Below are 17,869 nucleotides of genomic sequence, written 5' to 3'. Positions count from 1 at the left end.
TGGGCCAGGGGCCACCGTGCCTTCCCCTTCCCCACTTAGTGGATGAGAGACTACTGTAGCCCAGCCATGTGATTGTGCGAAGTTTGCTCATCTATCAGGTAAGAATTGGGGGGGGGGGGGGTGTATTCAAGTGGATGCTTTCTAAGGTTCCTCCTACGTCTAAACTTTTATGACTTAAGGTTTAAACCACTGGCTAAGATTAAATTTAGGCAAAGCAAGCACATGTCACAATTTTGTTTTAAAAACCTTATTTCCAATATTTTATCTCATTGATTCCTTCATGCACCCAACATTTAGTGAACTTCTGTTATGTGCCAGGCACTGTTCTAGACAAGACACAGCCACTCTTGTTATGGGACATCCAGTCCAGGGCGGGGGGAGACAGAAAATACACAGGTCAACGACTCGAAAGGTGACTTCAGATGGAGTGACGGCAGAGAACGTTAATAAACAGCACCGTGTGAAAGGCAGCAAAGGCAGGGAGAGTCTGCCTCCTTTCTGGCGGCTGGCTGGGAAGGTGATATCTGAGCTGAGCCCTAAACGCCCCTGGAGAATTTGTGGGGAAGAGCATTCCAGGCGGCGGGCACAGCCGTTCCAAAGGCTGCAGGCTGGAGACAAGCTTGGGGTATTCGAAGAACCGAAGGACCGAGGAACGAAAAGGCGACCCGTGCAGCTAGCGACTGGGGAGGAGGGAGTCATCGATCCAAGACATAGGCGAGGGCCAGGGGAGGAAGGGCATTGCCAAGAGGTCCATGAACAAGACTTAGGGGACCCGGGGACGTGGATGGAGACACATGTCACCTTTCTTGTCACCAACTCTAACTGAAAATGAGCTCTTCCCTGGGTCACAAATGTCGACAACCCACCCTCATGTTAGCAGTGCCAGGGACTCGTCAGCAATAGAAACCACAGATCCGTTCTGAACACCGTTGTTACAGATACCTGGAAGTATCACGCTCTTCGCAAATTCAACATGACAGTAGCTACCGGACCTTACTGTTTAAAGTATTAACAAAGAAGCACATATACTTCAATATCATAAAATTTAAAAGTATCTAATAACTGCCCGGCTGGTGTGGCTCAGTGGTTGAGCGTCAACATATGAACCAGGAGGTCACGGTTCAATTCCCAGTCAGGGCATATGCCGGGGTTGCAGGTTCAATCCCCAGTAGGGGGCGTGCAGAAGGCAGCTGATCAATGACTCTCATCAGTGATGTTTCTATCTCTTTCTCCCTCTCCCTTCCTCTCTAAAATCAATAAAAATATTTTAAAGTATCTAATAACTATATCTAACAGCCTCATGTATTTTATTTTACACACATAAGAGCATTATTCTGAGAAGGGGTCTCCAGGCTTCACCCAATGGCCAGAGTGCTTCTAAGCCACAGTCGGGGGTTTGGGTTTTATTCTGGGTGGGATGGAGAACTCTACAGAGGTTTCAGCAGGGGATTCAGTTTTTATTTTCCAGAGTCAGCCTGGCTGCTGGGAGGAGTGGCCTGTGGCTGCGCAGGGCAGGGCAGTGCAGAGGCAAGGGGGGCATGGCCTCACGGGCCACTGTTCTGGGCAATCCAGAGGGGGCAGCGTCCTGGGTCCCCGTGGGCTCTGCCCTTCCCTCTGATCAAGAGCCTTCCCACCGCCCCGCCCCACGCTGTCCTCCGGGCCCAAGACGCCCTTTCACCTCGGCTGAGCCTGTCCTGGGACATCCTCCCAAGGAGCTTCAGAAAGTGAGCGCACGACTCCACAAGGAAAATAAATGCAGCTTGTGCCGCTGTTTGGCTTGTGTCTTGGTCTGGAGGAGCAATGAGGTTTTTATTGAAGAGAGCCTCCAGCAGGACCCCAGCAGAGGCTGGGCAAACACCAGGGCGACGGACTGTAAACAGGCAGAAGGCCCCGCGCTGGGGCCGGGGCCACGGCTTAGTCCGGTTTGCGGCAGCGTGTTTCCCCGCTCTCCTTGCATTGCACTCACACACAGAGTCTTTTCAACGTCCCCACGCCAGCACACACGTGTCTCACACCTTCCCAGGGGGGTGGGCCCTGCCAAGAGGGCGTCCATGGGCCTGGAAGGACCCCTGGGGTGGGGCCCATGGGCAGAGAAAAGCTGAGGTGAATCCTATGCTCCCAGGGTTCCCCCGAAGCGGAAGTGATGAGGGCAGGGCCAGGTGGACCAGAAGGAGAGGGACATTTGTGGCTGTGGGAGGTACCTGGCCAGGTGGAAGCTGTGCCACGGAGCAGGGTGGCCCTCGCCGAGCACTGACCTCCCCCGCCTGAGGAGAGGGGGGCGCAGATGCTCACCTCACTCTTGGCTCTCAAAGCCTGGGGCCGTTTCCCAAGGGCATGACCCATGGGCCCCAAAGGAAGGTGGAAAGTTACGAGTCGGGGCTCAGTACTGGGCCTGGTCCCCTCCGCCACCCTCCCACAGGCTGTGTCACTTCCATCCAGTTACAGAACCCTCTGCGCCTCGGTGTTCCCATCCGAAAGGGGGAGTAAAATAACAGACCCCGCCTCAAAGGGTAACAGAGACAATTCTGCCCAGCACACACCAAACACTCAATAGACCTTGTTGCAAGGACATCGGCCTGGAGCCCTGCTGGAATCGTGGCGATAGTGATCTGTGTTGGACTCGCTGTGTGGGGGTTAACAGCCCCTTGCGCCCCCAGCCCCTCCCCAAGCCCCGTCGAGGCCGGACGCTCACCTATGGTCCTCCGGAGGTCTTCACACTGGCTGATGTGAGGGAACTTCAGGATTTCCTTCCACTTCTTGCTTTTTCCTTTGCGCTTTCCTCCGCCCCCTGCAGAGATGGAGGACAGATGTCAGTTGATGCTGGTCTTGTCCAAGGCTCCAAAGCCCGTGTCCCATCCCAGGGAGCCTGTCCCCAGCACCGGACTAGCAGACAGCTGGGGGGAGGGAGCTCGAGGTCCAGTCGGTGACACACCCCAAGCGCTCCATCCCCCGCTGGCCCACTGGTCTCAACCCAGTGTGTCCTCCCAGTGAGCTCTGGCCTGAGCTCCCCTGACCAGCAGCAGCAGGGGAGCCCCTCCAGTCACCCATGCAGGTGCCCCCACCAGGCGCCCTGATCTTCCTCAGCATCTGCCACTGCTGTCCACCCCGCTGGGTGCCTGGCATCTGTCCCGGACTAGACCATAACCTTCCCTGTAGGCTCAGGAAATCCTTGTGGAAATGATCCCCTCATGGCCTCATTTTGTCCTCATTTCGTGTGGATTCACCTTCCCCATATGGAGGTCAGAGGTTGGGGACAAGAACTTTAATTTCCACTTGTCTTGGGTACCCCCTTCTTCATCCTCACAAACCCCAGGGTCTCAGAAAACGTTTCTCAAGGCTGGAAGGACTCCTGAAGGGCCCCAGCACACCTCATGTCCTCTGCAGTGTGCAAACGCGATGAACATGCACACACTAGGGACATGCACACAATGGACATGCACACAATGAGCACACCCATCATGAACATACTCAATAATAGGCACATAATGAACATACAATGAACAATGAAGACACACATGTCATGAACATGCACACATAATGTGAATATGCAGCGACCATGTAGAACTGAGTCAGCTGCACACATAGCATGTTCCCATCATCCCCATCACTCCTTATCCAGGCGACGGTGGACAGATGTCAGAACACTCAGGTATGCAAGCAGCAACAGGGCACTGGCTCTGGCCCAGGTGTCCCTGAACTCACCAGTGTTTGGGCCTTGGACCTGGAGGCACTCTGCGTCCTGTGGCCAGTCCCCCAAGGACTGAGATGCTGTCACATGCCCCCACGCTCTGAGTGGCCTTGGGTACCACCTGTCAGTGACTCGCCAAAGGTCACATAGGCCTTTAGGCCCTTCAGTGTCTCAGAATATTAATGGCCTTTCACCCTCCTTCATATGATCAACACACCAAGCGCCTGTAGAGTCTGGGGCCTGGTTAGAGAGACGTAGGGTCCTTGGGCAGGATCTTGGCACCCTGGGCCCGCTCCCGGCTCTGGGTGAGTGTACAGTCTCTAACCCTCCAGAATGGCTCTGGGCAGGGCAAGGATCCCTCTCTCCAACCAGCAAACCCAAGGACACCAGTGGAGCTTGGCTCTGGGCCCAGCTCCTAGTGTGCGTTCCAGGCTGGCACAGGGCTGGTCTCAATGGATGGAATTCCTCACTCATCCACGCTGCCCTGGGAAGCTGAGGCATGTCTCCCATCAGCAAGTGGGTGGGCTTCTGAGGACAGGACCAGGACCTGCATTCTATCAGCCAGGAAGTAGGAGAGGGAACTGACGGGGGAAGGACAGGGCCCAGGGCCCTTTCTCTGCAATCTGCTCTTCTGGTCTTCAACTTGGCCAACCAGCCCCAGCTCCCTTGTCTCAAGTCTGTGTAGAAGACAAAGCCCTCAGACTCCAAAAGAAAGAACAAATGTGAATTGAGCATGTGCTGTGGCCAGGCACATTAAACATTATCTTGTTTAAGTCTCATTAAAATGATTATTTGGGGAAAAAATCACTGGGCCAACATCACAGATGAGGAAACAGATGTCTGAGGTTGCGTAACTCACCAGCTGATGGCCTGTCCGAGGCCACACTGGCTCTTTGCTCAGCCAGGTCATGCACGCGCACACGCATGCACACACTGCAGAGCCCTCCCACCAGCCCTGCCCTGGGCCAGGCTGCATACCTGCATCCTACTAGAGTCCTCGTTCTGACTCTATGAGATGAAACTATTACTAATTCCCATGGGACAGATTAGGAAACAGGCATGGGGGGAGAAAGAAGCGAGTAGCCTACAGCCTCACAACTCAGGGCCACGACCCCAGGCTGAGCAGAATCCAGACCCCAGGCACTCACCCTCACCCTTTAGACACCCTCCCTCCAAGTGCACTGAAAGCAAGAGTAATTCTCAGAGATCAAAGAGAAATCTGGTGTCAGACGTCAGACGTGTCATAACACCTGTAAGAGGACCTGGATCTTTCTCGCTGTGGCCCGAGACTGTGAGCTCCAAGAAATAGAAGCCACCCCAGACCCGAGGCTGCAGACTTGTTCTGTTTGACCCACATGTGGGTTGTTTGTCTGTTCACTGACCCAACAGTCAAGATCTAAACATTAGGAGATTTCGCATACAAATCCATTTTGGACTTCACTCCCATAACCAATCAGCTGGAGGTGGGCAGCAGCTGCCCCAGTGGACAGGCCATGTGGCCTCCACTCAGGAGCCTGCCCGGCCTCCTGAGGGGCAGAGGTCAGGATATGCAGCCACTCCCCCCCCCCCCCGTCCCCCCCGGAGGCTGCAAAGCCAATGCTGTCGTCTCAGCCACTCATGGGCTGCAAAGCCTCAAAGGGCCATCAGCATCATCAATCCATATCCCTTCCACTCCCCCATTCCCACCCTCGTCATCCCCAGACCTGGCTGGGATGAAGCACTTTTTGTGTGTGTGATAAAATATACACCACATAAAATTGATTCTCTTAGCCATTTTTAGGTAAACTGCAGTCTATACCCATCAAGCAACTCACCATTCCCTCCACTCCCAGCCCCTGGCAACCACCATTCTATTTTCTACCTCTATGAATTTGACTACTCTAAGGACCACATATAAATGAAATCATACAATGTGTCCTTCTGTGACTGGTTTATTTCACTTAGCATAATGTCCTCAAGATTCGTCTATGTTGTAGTGTGTCAGATTTCATTCCGTTTTTAAAGCTGAATAATATTCAGTTGTGTGTAGAGACATAATTTGTTTATCCATTCATCCATTGACAGACATTTGGGTTGCTTCTACCTTTTGTCTATTGAGAATAGTGTTGCTATGGATGTAAGTCCCTGCTTTCAATTCTTTTGGGTATATACCTATGAGCGGAATTGCTGGCGTGGGGGAGGAAGAAATTTTCCTCTACCATTCAAGGTTCATTTGTTTTTCTTTAATTCTAATACTTAGAGTTAAAGAAAATCTGCACGAGACAGCGCAACAAAAGAAAATAACCAAATTTAATTAAATACATATGTATGGGAACCCCACATACACAAGAGAGTCAAAGATCTCACATACATGAGAGGTTCAGAGACAGACAGGTAACATGAGGTGTATACAACATTCTGAACTAAGGATGAGATAAGGCATGTTGGGGCTTCATAGGGGAGGAAGATCATTGCAGGAAAAGAAGAGCGGATGTGCAGTAATTAGAAGTTTGCCCTCCCTATAGGTAGATCATAAAGTTTTTTCTGGTAATAACCCTTATTATGGGCAAAGCCCCTAATTTAAATTCTTTAAGGGAGAAGTAGCAGTTTCTTGTGAGCCCCATTTCAATTGCCTTTAGCTCAAAACAATCACATACCACAGAGGCACCTTTTGGGGTGACTCATTCTGTACCCCATGTTTACTTTTTTGAGAAACCAATGAAGTACTCTTGACAATAGACTTCTAGGCTGTACCCCATCAGGCTGCACCCCAACTTTCTGTGATTGGAACCCAGGAATGTGACATCTTGAAAGGCTCCTCAGTTAATTCTCAGGTGGCCAGTCTACAGAAACCAGGAGTCTATTTTATACATACACACATGTATACACACATTTTTTATCAATGAACTTATCCATTAATTAAGAAAATTAACACAGATTCACCAATTCACTCAACCACTAGGTGTTGCGAATCTACTAAATGCTGAGTGCTATGCAGGCACTGGGGACATGGTAATAGGCAAGATGGACGGGGTGTCACGCTCTAGTAACTCCCCCCTTAGGGCACTCAATCTAGCAAGAAAGACAGACACCAGAGGCTTTATTTCAGCAGTTCTCAACCACTCTTAGCAGGGTGTCCCCCAAAAGGCCACAGGGGCCCTGAATGGCCTCCCCACGCATACCCACCTCCAGTTCCTCTAACAAATCGGGTAAAAGCCAGCCCCTCCATAACTCGGACGGGCTGGGGCAAGGTTCTGCGCCTTAACAACAAACAAAACCTGCCTCAAAGAGGTCACCACTTCCAGACAAATATTTGGCTTGTAAGTATGCTGGTAGGTTATTAAATTGCATATGTCAGGGCTGAAGTGTTGATACTGTTTGTTATTTCAGTTGGACTTGCTTGTTTCTCAGTATCCTGAGGTGGCCAGGCCTACCCTGTGGCCCCAGCTGCCCCAGGCCCACCTTCCCACTTGGGAGGGCTGTCAGGCCTACAAGGGGCTACAACCGCAACCTCCCACCTGCTCCAGGCCCAGCCCGGCTCCTGCAGCCAGATGGCCAGTTCCCAGGCCTGCCCATCACCCACGGGTCAGCTCATTCTCTGGCCATCCTCTCCCCAAGCGTTATTCCCCATACCTGTAGCTGCTCTCACGGCCTTTGCGCTTGCCTTTCCCTCCGTCGGGGAACTTAGCCGTGGGCCTCCCCAGGCTTGCACCGTTCAGACCAAAAGCCACTGGATGGTGCGAGGTGTAACCAGAGGCAGCACGGAAACAGCCACCCTCCCTTCCAAAACAGTTTAGGGCACTGCTGGCTACAGGAACAAGGACACAGGGTAGAGAGAGGCACAGGCTACAGCGGCCCCAGGGTTCCAAGGAGGCCCCTTTCTCCTGTCAACTCACGGAATGGCCTATGGGTCGCAAGGGCCAGGAGGGTTGGAAAGGTGAACATTATGCTTACGGGAGGGAGCAAATTTGTTAGAAATCCGAATTATGTCGCTGGCTAGTAATCTTTAGAATATACATATGGGGAGGTGGCGGGGGGCAGAGGGGGGAGCATGAAGCTGCTCTCAGCACACTGTGATCAAGGTCTGGGAGGTTCTCAGGTATCCTAGTGACCGTACGTGGGAAGGATGCTCTGTGTTCCCAGCCACGAGATGCCGATGACTCACCCACTCTCGGCCGGTCAAATGGAAGGTAGTGTTACAATTTAGCCTTTGACGTCTGTGCAGCTAAAGAATCTGCTCCATTCCTTTCTGCCCAGGTAAGCTTTCAAGACTCAGTTTCCACAGCACTGCCAACAGAGTTGGTTTTCCAGAAAACAACACCATGGGAAGGCCGTGGGCGTTCTCCGAGGCCAGGGCACAGCGGAGGAGGAGGCCGGGTTCTCTGATGAGGGAGGGACCCCTGTGTTTGCTGCCTCCACTCCTGCCCTCCCTCCCGCTGACATTGCTGTCAGGACTAGAGTGGTCCCCCCTGCGCCTCCCCTCGCTGAAGCTGATGAGGGAGGTATGTGACATCTCACTGGTTCAAAGTCTCTTTTCATTCAGCCTCAAACAAGGCACGATCCCAATTACAGGGCCCGATCGGGGGCAGCGTCACGCAGAGACTCGAGCCTTTTCAAAGGGACGTGATTACAGCCTACGTGTACTCGAGGTGACCTCAGCCTGCAGGGGACTTTGTCTAACCCAATGCACTTGGCAACCACTGTGAAAGGGAGACGGGCCATTTGGGGAGCAGGAGAAAGCACCACCCCTCTGTCCTCAGCTTTCTCATCTGGGATCAGGCAGATGGTGCCAGGTAGGGCAGGGCAACAGAACCCCTGTTTTTCAAAACAATTTTTCTTGGAGATCCTGGCAGGTAAATAGACAAGAAGAGAGCCAGTTGGGTAGGTGTGGGGTGGGGAGGATGAAGCTTGCAAATACAGGACCAGGGCCTCATCCTACTTTTGTGGGTCTCACTTTCTGGAAATACCTAGCACTTGTAGGGTGTCTGCCTCAGGGTACCCTCCTCTGTGAAGTTTCCTGGACGCCCAACCAGCGTGGCTCAGTGGTTGAGCGTCGCCTATGAACCAGGAGGTCAAGGTTGGATTCAGAGTCAGGGCACATGCCCGGGTTGCGGGCTCAATCCCCAGGGTGGGGCATGCAGGAGGCAGCTGATTGTTGATCTCTCTCATCATTGATGTTTCTATCTCTCTCTCCCTCTGCCTTCCTCTCTGACATCAATAAAAATATATTATTTAAAAAAAAAAAGGTGACTCCTCCTCGATTTTCCCCCAGCCCCTGCCCTCGGCTCCTCAGTTACCACACTGTCCCAAAGCACTCAAGTGGGAGGCTGGGATCTGGTGGCCCCGGGTGGAGACGCCTCTATAATTCCCAATGACTGAATGTTTAGAAAAACATCACAACACGAGGGGCCACCAAAGGCACCTCTGGCCCCGATCTCCTGAGGCGGGGACTGTGCCATTGATGCTGGGTGGCCTGCGTCCATGAGTCCTCGGGGCAGGAAGCAGCAGCTCGCCCTGGTGTCTTGGAGTGTGTCCAGCGCCTTCTTAGCTGGGCACAGGACCCAGGGGTAGGGGAGAGAGGGATGAGGAGGAGTCTGGGGGGCACAGAGCCTCTTCTACCCAAACATGCTCTCCATAGCCTAACACCACCACCACCTTCACCACATGGTGGGCACTGGTCCTTCTTACCACCTCAGAGACCTGGGGTGGGCCCCGAACACTGGAGCCAGCCCCAGGCCTGTCCAAAGGCTGATGCTCTGGTGCTGGCACAGCCAGGCCAGGGGACACCCTGCCCAATCTCAGCGAAGCAAAAGGGGAGCAGAGGAGGGGAGGGCTGAGCCTTTCTGGGTCCTGTTAGCTGGCCTGGGAGCTGAACACAGCTCTAGTCAGGGCCTTCTGCTGCTCCAGGACCCCCTGGAAGGGTGAGCAAAAACCATGGTGGGCAGACGGGAGCGGGCATCAGCACACCAGGCCTTGAGGCCGGCTCCACCCTGTGGACAGGACCTGGGGAGGCGAAGATACAGTTATCCTGACCCCGGGACATTTCGTGGTGCTGTAGCTGTCAGCCTCAAGAACCTGAAACCTCCAGAATGTTCTTCAAAGGAAGTGCATCGTTGAAGTGGTGTGAGGCGTGGGAGGTGGCACGGGCATGTGGGGTCTGTGGCCTGTGGGCAGGTCCCAGCACCTCCGGGCCCCACCTCATGGCCACACCGCAGTCGGGTTCCCAGAGCAGACAAACCTCAGCCACACCAGAAGGAACCCACACCTCAATTAGGAAAACCCAAACCAACACCAGGCCTGGGAGTTGGTCGCCATGGGGATGGGAAGACACAGCCCCTCCCCAGCACACTGAGCCCAAGGAGGCCTCTGGTGTGGCTTTGTGGAGGGAGCGGGGGAGAGGTGGGGACGGTCCCTCCCAGGAAACACTTACTGCCAAGGGCAGCACGAAGATCGGGCCACCTTGACCGCTGCCCTTGAGTGACAGCTGCAGTTTACCAGGGTGCTGACGCCCTGAGGCCTCGTCACCACAATGTCAGTGGGAAGTGGGTGTCACTGCATGTTATCTGAGCTCTACCACACACCAGTGGTGTGGCCTTGCTTAGTCACACAGCGTTTTCTCCTGCAAAGATGCTGCTACCCAATTTGTATCGCTGTGCTAGGAATGAGAGGCAAATGTGCAAGGACCTAGCATAGAGGAGGAGCCTCACAAAATGTAGCCGTTATCATCACCACCATCACCACCCCCAAGACCACCATCCCTGACACCGTCATCACTATTAATATCACCACCATCGCCATCACTACCGCTGCCACCATCATCATCATCAACATCTCACTGTGGTAGCTCTCCCGACCCTGGGCCAAGGGCCCCTTCTCCCAGGGCAGCATAGGAAGCGAAGGGCAGGTTGGACTTCTGACACCTCCATCCAGGAGCTGAGTGACCACAGGCCACTTCCCCAACCTCTCTGAGCCCTAATCACCTGACTGCTATCATAACCAAACGCCCTTTGTAAAAGTCAGGTACAGAGCGCACGTAAAGCCCTCTCACCGTGCCAGGCACTGGGCGGGAGCTAAGCTCTCACGGGCGTAAGGCCTCTCACTCCCCAGCCTGGCTCCCCACGCCTCCCCTCCCCGTGGCTCCCCCTTTCCTCTATTCCCCTGTGTCTCTTTAGGACTTTAGAGGACATTTCCTTCGTGAGGAAGCAGACCCCCGTCCTCCTCTTGCAAACACGAATGGCCTTCTTTAAAAAAATGTCCTTTCCAAGGAAAATCATTTTTCAAATGTATTTTTTGGGCTTACTACACTTTGCCCGCACCGGTTTTCACAGTTGAGAAATTCTGGCCACAAAAATTAACTTTTCCCTGCAGAAGTAACCCCCTTCTCTCAGCAAAGCCCAAACGTGGTCACGCTCGTCTCCGCTATGTTTTCTCTGGATTAAAAAAGAAGAGAAAGTGGGGGGTGGGGAGGAGGAGGTGAGCCGACCCCCGAGGAAAGCCACTGGCAGTGGCAACTCGGCCCCGCAGCACAACTGTGACTATTCTGTTGGAGAAATAAACAGGACTATTTGCTCATGAAAAAAAAAAAAAAAAGCCTCAATTTTTCATAGGATATTCATAAAAATATTTGCATTTCCCTGTGAGTAATAATTACGCCTGCTGTCCCCAGAATTTTTGCATCACCTACTTAAAAGAAGCTGAACAGACTCTTTTGAAATCCTTCCCAATCAAATCCGCCCAGCGACCTGGGACGTTCGGACGGCGACATGACTGCTCACAGAAAAACGCAGAGGTCTGAGGTCCAGAGAGGTTCCGGAGAGCCAGGCCCTGGCCTGAGCGCTTCAGTCCCATCATCTCTGAGTCTCACCACACAACAGCTAAGTGCATTGATTTTACAGATGAGGAATCCAGCCCAGAGAGGCTAAGTATCTGGCCCAGGGTCACAGAGCCTTTAGATGACTAAGCTGGGGTTTGAACCTAAGAATACCAGGTTCTTAACTCTCGGTCCATGAGCCTGACATGGAGTTGGCTCAAGGAACAGATGCGAGCTGGGCCCTGACCAAGTGTCCCCAGACTCTGAAGCCACGGAAGCCCCCCAAAACCGAGGCAGGCGTAGAGAGAAGAGTTTCTAACACAGAGGTGAGGTCTCCCGAATGGGGGCCAGGAGAGAGCGCTTGATTCCCACCTGCCTTCACCCAAAGCATGCCCCCTCCTCTCGGTAAAGGGGACCACCATTCACCCAGCCACTTGGGCCCAAAACCCAGGTGGCATCCTGAGTCCACCCTCCCCAGGCCTCTGTGTAAATAGCCTGCAAGTGGCCCCTGGGACCCTAGCTCCTGTAGTCACAGCCCATGTGTCCCCTCCCACACGGAACCTGTGCAACCAACGGGATGTGTGGAAATGATGACGCACGACGCCAGGCTAGGTCACGAGAGTCGCAGTGCCTTCTATCAGCTCTCTCTTGGATCACCGGCTCTGAACGGAGCCAGCTGCTGTGCTGTGAGGGCACTCAGGCAGCCCCAAGGAGAGGTGCCGTGGGGAGGAGCTGCGACCTGCTGCAAACAACCAGCATTCATTTGCCCCATGGGAGGGAGCACCTTGGAGATGGACCTTCAGCCCCACTCGGGCCTTCAGATGACGGCAGCTCCAGCCAACATCTTAACAGCGACCTCAAGAAAGACCCCGAGCCAGAACCACCCAGCTAAGCCACTCCCGAATTCCTGACCCACAAAAACATGAGATAACAAATGCTTATCATCGTTCCAAGCTGCCAAGTTTTGAGTCATCTGTTACACAGCAGCAGCTCACCAGCACAGTCAGCCACCTGCAACCACCCACCAGGCCCTGAGGATTCTATTTCCAAAGGACATATTGACTCTGCCATCTCCCTTCCCCTCCACAGCCACTGTCCTGGTTCAGGCCAGCATCGCATCTCACAGGACGACCACAGCAGCCTCCTGCCTGGCCTCCCTGCCTCCATCTGGTTCCTATGCAACGCACTGCCGGTGGCAGCCTATGGCCTTCTATACAACAAACCAGCTCTAGTCTCTCCAGGGGTTCCCATGGCCCTGGGGATAAACCCTGGACTCTTCGCCACGACTTAAAAGGCCCTGCAGGCTGCAGCCCGCCTGCCTCCCTCCCCGACCTCATCTCCTGGTTCACTCCACGCGAGCCACACCGGCTGCCTTTTGCTCCTCAAGCATATCCATTCTCCCTTCAGAACCAGGGCGCGGGCTGTTTCTTCCTGAAATATCCTTCCTGGACTCTTCCTCTGGCTCCCAGCTGAGCAGTCACCTCCTCAGAGTCGATTTCCACTCCTCAGAATTCAGAACCGAATCTGGATTCAGAAAGGAGAGCTGGCTGGAAGACAATGGGTGACTAGAACATAGTTGTGTTAGCTTCCTATTGATGCTGTAAGAAATCACCGCACATGTAATGGCTTAAAATAACATGAATTTATTATCGTAACGTCTTTACGTCCTGGAAGTAAGAAGTCTGGAGTTGGGTTCCCTGGGCGACAGTCAAGGTGTGGGCAGGGTTGGTTCCTTCTGGAGGCTGTTGTGGGGGTGTGAGGGCTGGGGGGGGGGAGGATTGTTCCCCACCTTTTCCAGCTTCTAGAGCAGGGGTGGGCAAACTTTTTGACTTGAGGGCCACATGGGTTCTTAAACTGGACCAGAGGGCTGGAACAAAAGCATGGATGGAGTGTTTGTGTGAACTAATATAAATTCAAAGTAAACATCATTACATAAAAGGGTACGGTTTTTTGTTTTTTTAGTTTTATTCATTTCAAACGGGCCGGATCCGGCCCGCGGGCCGTAGTTTGCCCACGGCTGTTCTAGAGGCTGCGCATTCCTTGGGTAATGACTCGTTCCCTCCATCTCAAAGCCAGCAGTCACTTTCTCCAGCCGAGTCTTTCTCAAGCTGCATCACTCTAACCTCCGGTCTGTACTCAAATCGCCCTCTGCCTTCCTCTCACAAGGACCCAGTGGGCACACTGGGTGCACCTGGATCATCAGATAACCTCCCCGCCTCAGCATCCTTAACTGGATCACGTCCGAAAGGTCCCTTTCCCGTGTAGGTACCATATGCCCAAGTTGCAGGGATTTGGATGTCAACATCTTTGGCGGGGAGGGGGCGGAGGGGGGTGGCATTACTCAGCCTATCACAGTGGTGATTAAGACCACACACGGACAGGCCACCTGGGTTCAAGTCCCAGCTGTGTCACTGACTAGCTGTGCAACTCTGGGCAAGAGGGTGTTAACTCAACCTCTCTGCGCTTCAACGGATTCCTTTGTAGCCTCGTGGACAAAGGAGTCATGAGCTAATGCATGCAAAGCCTGTAGCACAGTGAAGAACGCTCAGTGAGAGAGCGTGTAGTTACCCTTGCCTCTCCATCAGACTCAGAACTAACAGATGTCAGAGCTGGGAGGAACCAGCCCTGCCTCTCACCGAACTGCATCCTCTGAGTTAGCTGGGGACACAGAGGCCCAGAGAGGAGTGTGAGTCACACAGCATTTTCTCACGCAATCCCCCGTCCCTGCTAACCACCACCAGTCACAGGCCAGCCCGAGCGAGGCCCAGCAGGTCCTGCAGGCCGCTCTGCAGCCAGGAGACGCTGGAGGACACGGCAGCCAGCGAGTCACACGGGGGGGAGGCAGTGCTCCCTAGCAGAGCGTCTGCAGGAAGCACCTGCAGGTGCAGCCGCCCCTAGCCAGAATCTCACACCCGCGTTCCCACCCCACCCACCAGGCTCGGGGGCCAGAGTCAGACACCACGCATCTTTCCTCAGGAGAGGTCAGCAGGGCTGATCTCAGCTAGGGACACCAAGACCCAAGTTCAGGGCCAGGAGCAAGTCCTCAGGACTGCAAATGGCAGCCAGGCCCCTCACTTCCTTCCTTCTCTAAGCGACCTCAAATCGGACACCTCCCCTCTGTGGGCCTCCATTTCCCCATCAGAAAAGCGAGGTCCTGGATCAGACCAGTGGCCCTCAATCTGCAGCCCCTGTTCCCAGGGTTCGGGACCCCCGACCAAGTTTCAGAGAGTTCTCAGAGAGTAGCACATGGACACAAAGCTGCAGCACATGGCGGCTGGCTGGTCCAGGTGTCAGAGTCCATCAGAGTGCAGCTGAGGCTGAGCAGACCCACTCAGAGGTGACTGTGATGAACAAAATGGGGAAACAGTGACTCACCTCACCCAGATGGCCTGTTCGGCAGGCAAATTCCTCCACAAAAGGGGAGAGGAATCACCCCGGGTCCTTGGGTACTTGGCAGAAGCTCAACTAGGCTTGCTGCTTCCAGCCAAAGAGGCTGACTCACTCTGAAGGCTCTCCCCTCCCACAATTCTGACCTAGGCAGGCTCTGTCCCCAATGGTTCAATCTCCTACCATTACCCTGACCTCCAGCTGACACCCAGGACACCTCGAAGGCCTTCCCAAGACTCAGTAAAAGGCCTTTCCCCTGGTCTCAGAGACAGCTGAGAGCAGACCTTCAAACAGAGAGATGCCCAGAGTGGTGTGGCCTCCAGAACAAAAGCCGGGCCTTCACTATGTCCTCACTGGAAAAGTTCTTTCCTGTCTCAGGGCCTTTGCACATGCCATTCCTGCTGCCAGATGGACACTTCCAGCATCATTTTAAAAAGTGAAATATTTCAAGTTAAAGAGAACAAAAACTTATAAAACATAAATAGCTGCAGGTTTTATGGAAATAGTTCATTTACCCACTTCTGCTGAGACACATGTAGGTTATGGTTTCCAGATTTTCACCATCACATAGAAGCTGCTCTGGGCACTGACACACATCGTCCCCACTTCACCCGGCCAAGTCTTCCTTCTCAGTCAGTGTCACATCATCCCCTGGACCCTTCCTCATCCATCCAAGAGCTGTGTCCCCACGTTTCTCTCCCGCTGCTTCCAGGTCTCTCCTTCCAAGCAGCTTAACTTGTCTCTATTGGGCTCCCTCCATGAGGACAGGGACCATGTCCCTCCAGCTCACCGGTGCCTAGTGACCAGTCCTCGGACACTGCCTGGCAGGAGACCTCACAGCAGACCTCAGTAAGTGTCTATAAATGAATGAGCGAGCAGATGCGCCACCCCAGGAGCTGGCCATCTGTGCGCCTTTCCCTCCAGGACTGAGAACCTGGCACATCGGAGCCCTGGGAGCTGAAAGGTCAGAGGCTCAAGGCCAGGCCCTCAGTGATGAGCACAAGGCGCAGTTCAGACCTCCATCCTGGAGTCCCCAGGGCTCCCCGCAGACAGACACTCTGCTCCACCGCAGCAGGTTTGGGGGCACACTTCCCACCCCCACCCCCAGTTGTAAGAAGCAGATGCCCTGGGAACCTGGATACCTGGACCAGGGGCTGCCCCTCATCCTTCAGCATCAGCCCCCACCTGCTGGCCACACCTGACCGTGGGATCAGGCCAAGGAGCAGGGCTGGCCGTGTGCCTTCAGTTGCTGTCAATCATAGGGTCTGTTTCCAATGCTTAAGAGGATGCACTGGATGCAGAAAACTGGGGCAGCCAAGCAAATAAACACGTTAGCTGCTACTGAGTGATGCTCTCTATAGGCCGAGCTCTCTCACCCGCCCCTCAACTCGGCGAGGAAGGTCCTGCCCTGACAGGCGAGGACACGGAGGAATCGTAGGCACTCTTTCCTTGCTTTGGAGGTGCCAGGGCCTTAACCAGCAGGCTTAGGGACCAGCCAATGATGCAAGCCAGAGACAGAGGGACAGACAGACCCACGTGGACAGACCATGACACAGTAAATTAAGATACTCTGAAAGACAAGCAGCATCAGGCCTCCCTGCCAGTCCAGCTGGCCCTGCCGGCTGTGGAACTTCCGGGCACTGTGTCAGAAGTCCACCCTCCAGGCACCCAGTGCAGACCCAGGTTCAAGTCCAGGTTCAACCCTTTTTAGCTGTGTGGCCTTGAGCAACTTGCTTCCCTTCCTGGCCTCTGTTTTATCCTCTGTGAAATGGGCTAATGCTTGCTGGATTGGGAGGATCAACTGAGAAAATAGACGGGAAGCCAAGCACTATGTGAATCCTGGTAGCTTCCCAAGCTGCCACGGGCAAAGGGGCTCAGAAACGCCATCCTAGTCCTGAACCTGCCCCGCCCCTCCCAGGGCCAGAACACTGAACCCTGGAGATGGAGAGGAAAGCTTTCATCACCCTCCCACACAGACACAACCAGCCTCTTTCTGAACACAAAGGCTGCTGAAGGGCACCTAAGCACCCGCCCAGAACCACAGAGGGCACAGGCTGTGACAGCCTGGGGGAGGGGAGCACCCCAGGGACTCAGGGTGGGGCCCAGCTGCAGCCACCCCGCCTGCCCCAACTTCCTGTGCTCCCCACCCTGGGGCTCCTTGGGCTGAGAGGAAGCCGGCCCGCCTGCCTTCATATACTCCATCCTTCTGACTTATCAGCTTCCTTGGGGCACAGTGACATTTCCTTTTTATTTACTCTCCTCCAACTCAAAACAGCCTGTATTCTGAGTCTCAGGAGCCGGACTCAGTCATGGCCTGGCCAGAAATCAGAGTTTGCTTCTTTAAGAGACAGAGGGAGCATCCTAGGTACACACACACACACACACACACACACACACCACTTCAGTCTTCTCCCATTTAATTCTCACACTAGCCTATGAGGTTGACTCACCACGCCCATTTCACAGATGAGGAAATTGAGGCTCAGAGCCCTGCCTTTGGTAACACAGGAATGGGAGAGTCAGGATCCCAGCCCAGGTCACTCAGCCTTTCAAAGACAAATACTGTAACTCAGTCGAGGCCAGTGCTGTCTGATAGGACTCTAATGCAAGGCAATTTAAAACTGGCTGGTAGTCACATTAGAAAGAAGAAAAAAAAATGTGTGAAATTAATTTTAGTAACATATTTTTTGACTCAGTATATCCAAAATATGATCATTGCAACATGTAATCAGTATAAAAAATTATCAGTGAGACATTTTACTTTTTTCGTACTGAGTCTTTGAAATCCAGTGTGTATTATACACCACCGCGCACCTCAGTTCCGACTGGCCACATTTCAAGGGCTCCAAGGCCATACGCTGGCTTGGCACGCCCTCTTCTCCTGGACATCAGAACGATGATCGTCCCCACTCCCTGCTCAAGAAAACTTGGCACAATAACCTGCTGCTATGAGTTCCATCCTCAGACCCCGAGGAGTCCTTTGGGTTCGTCCAAACCCACTCCCC

General features: G+C 53.7%; 1 protein-coding gene across 4 annotated transcripts in view; it reads right to left on the bottom strand.

The window, feature by feature from the left end:
• Positions 1 to 17,869, bottom strand: part of GRK5 (G protein-coupled receptor kinase 5) — a 179,557-nt gene that overhangs the window by 94,295 nt on the left and 67,393 nt on the right. For 3 of the 4 annotated variants that reach the window (XM_059661603.1, XM_059661604.1, XM_059661607.1), the window contains exon 2: positions 2,693 to 2,788. The exons of the other annotated variant lie outside the window; for it this stretch is intronic. In XM_059661603.1, coding sequence (XP_059517586.1) covers positions 2,693 to 2,788 — 96 coding nt within the window. The remainder of the gene's footprint in view (positions 1 to 2,692; positions 2,789 to 17,869) is intronic. 4 annotated transcript variants of the gene reach the window in all.

The sequence above is a fragment of the Myotis daubentonii genome, chromosome 13 (assembly GCF_963259705.1).
Source record: "Myotis daubentonii chromosome 13, mMyoDau2.1, whole genome shotgun sequence".
NCBI classification, from domain to species: Eukaryota; Metazoa; Chordata; class Mammalia; order Chiroptera; family Vespertilionidae; genus Myotis; species Myotis daubentonii.
This window is presented reverse-complemented; position numbering and strand designations above follow the sequence as displayed.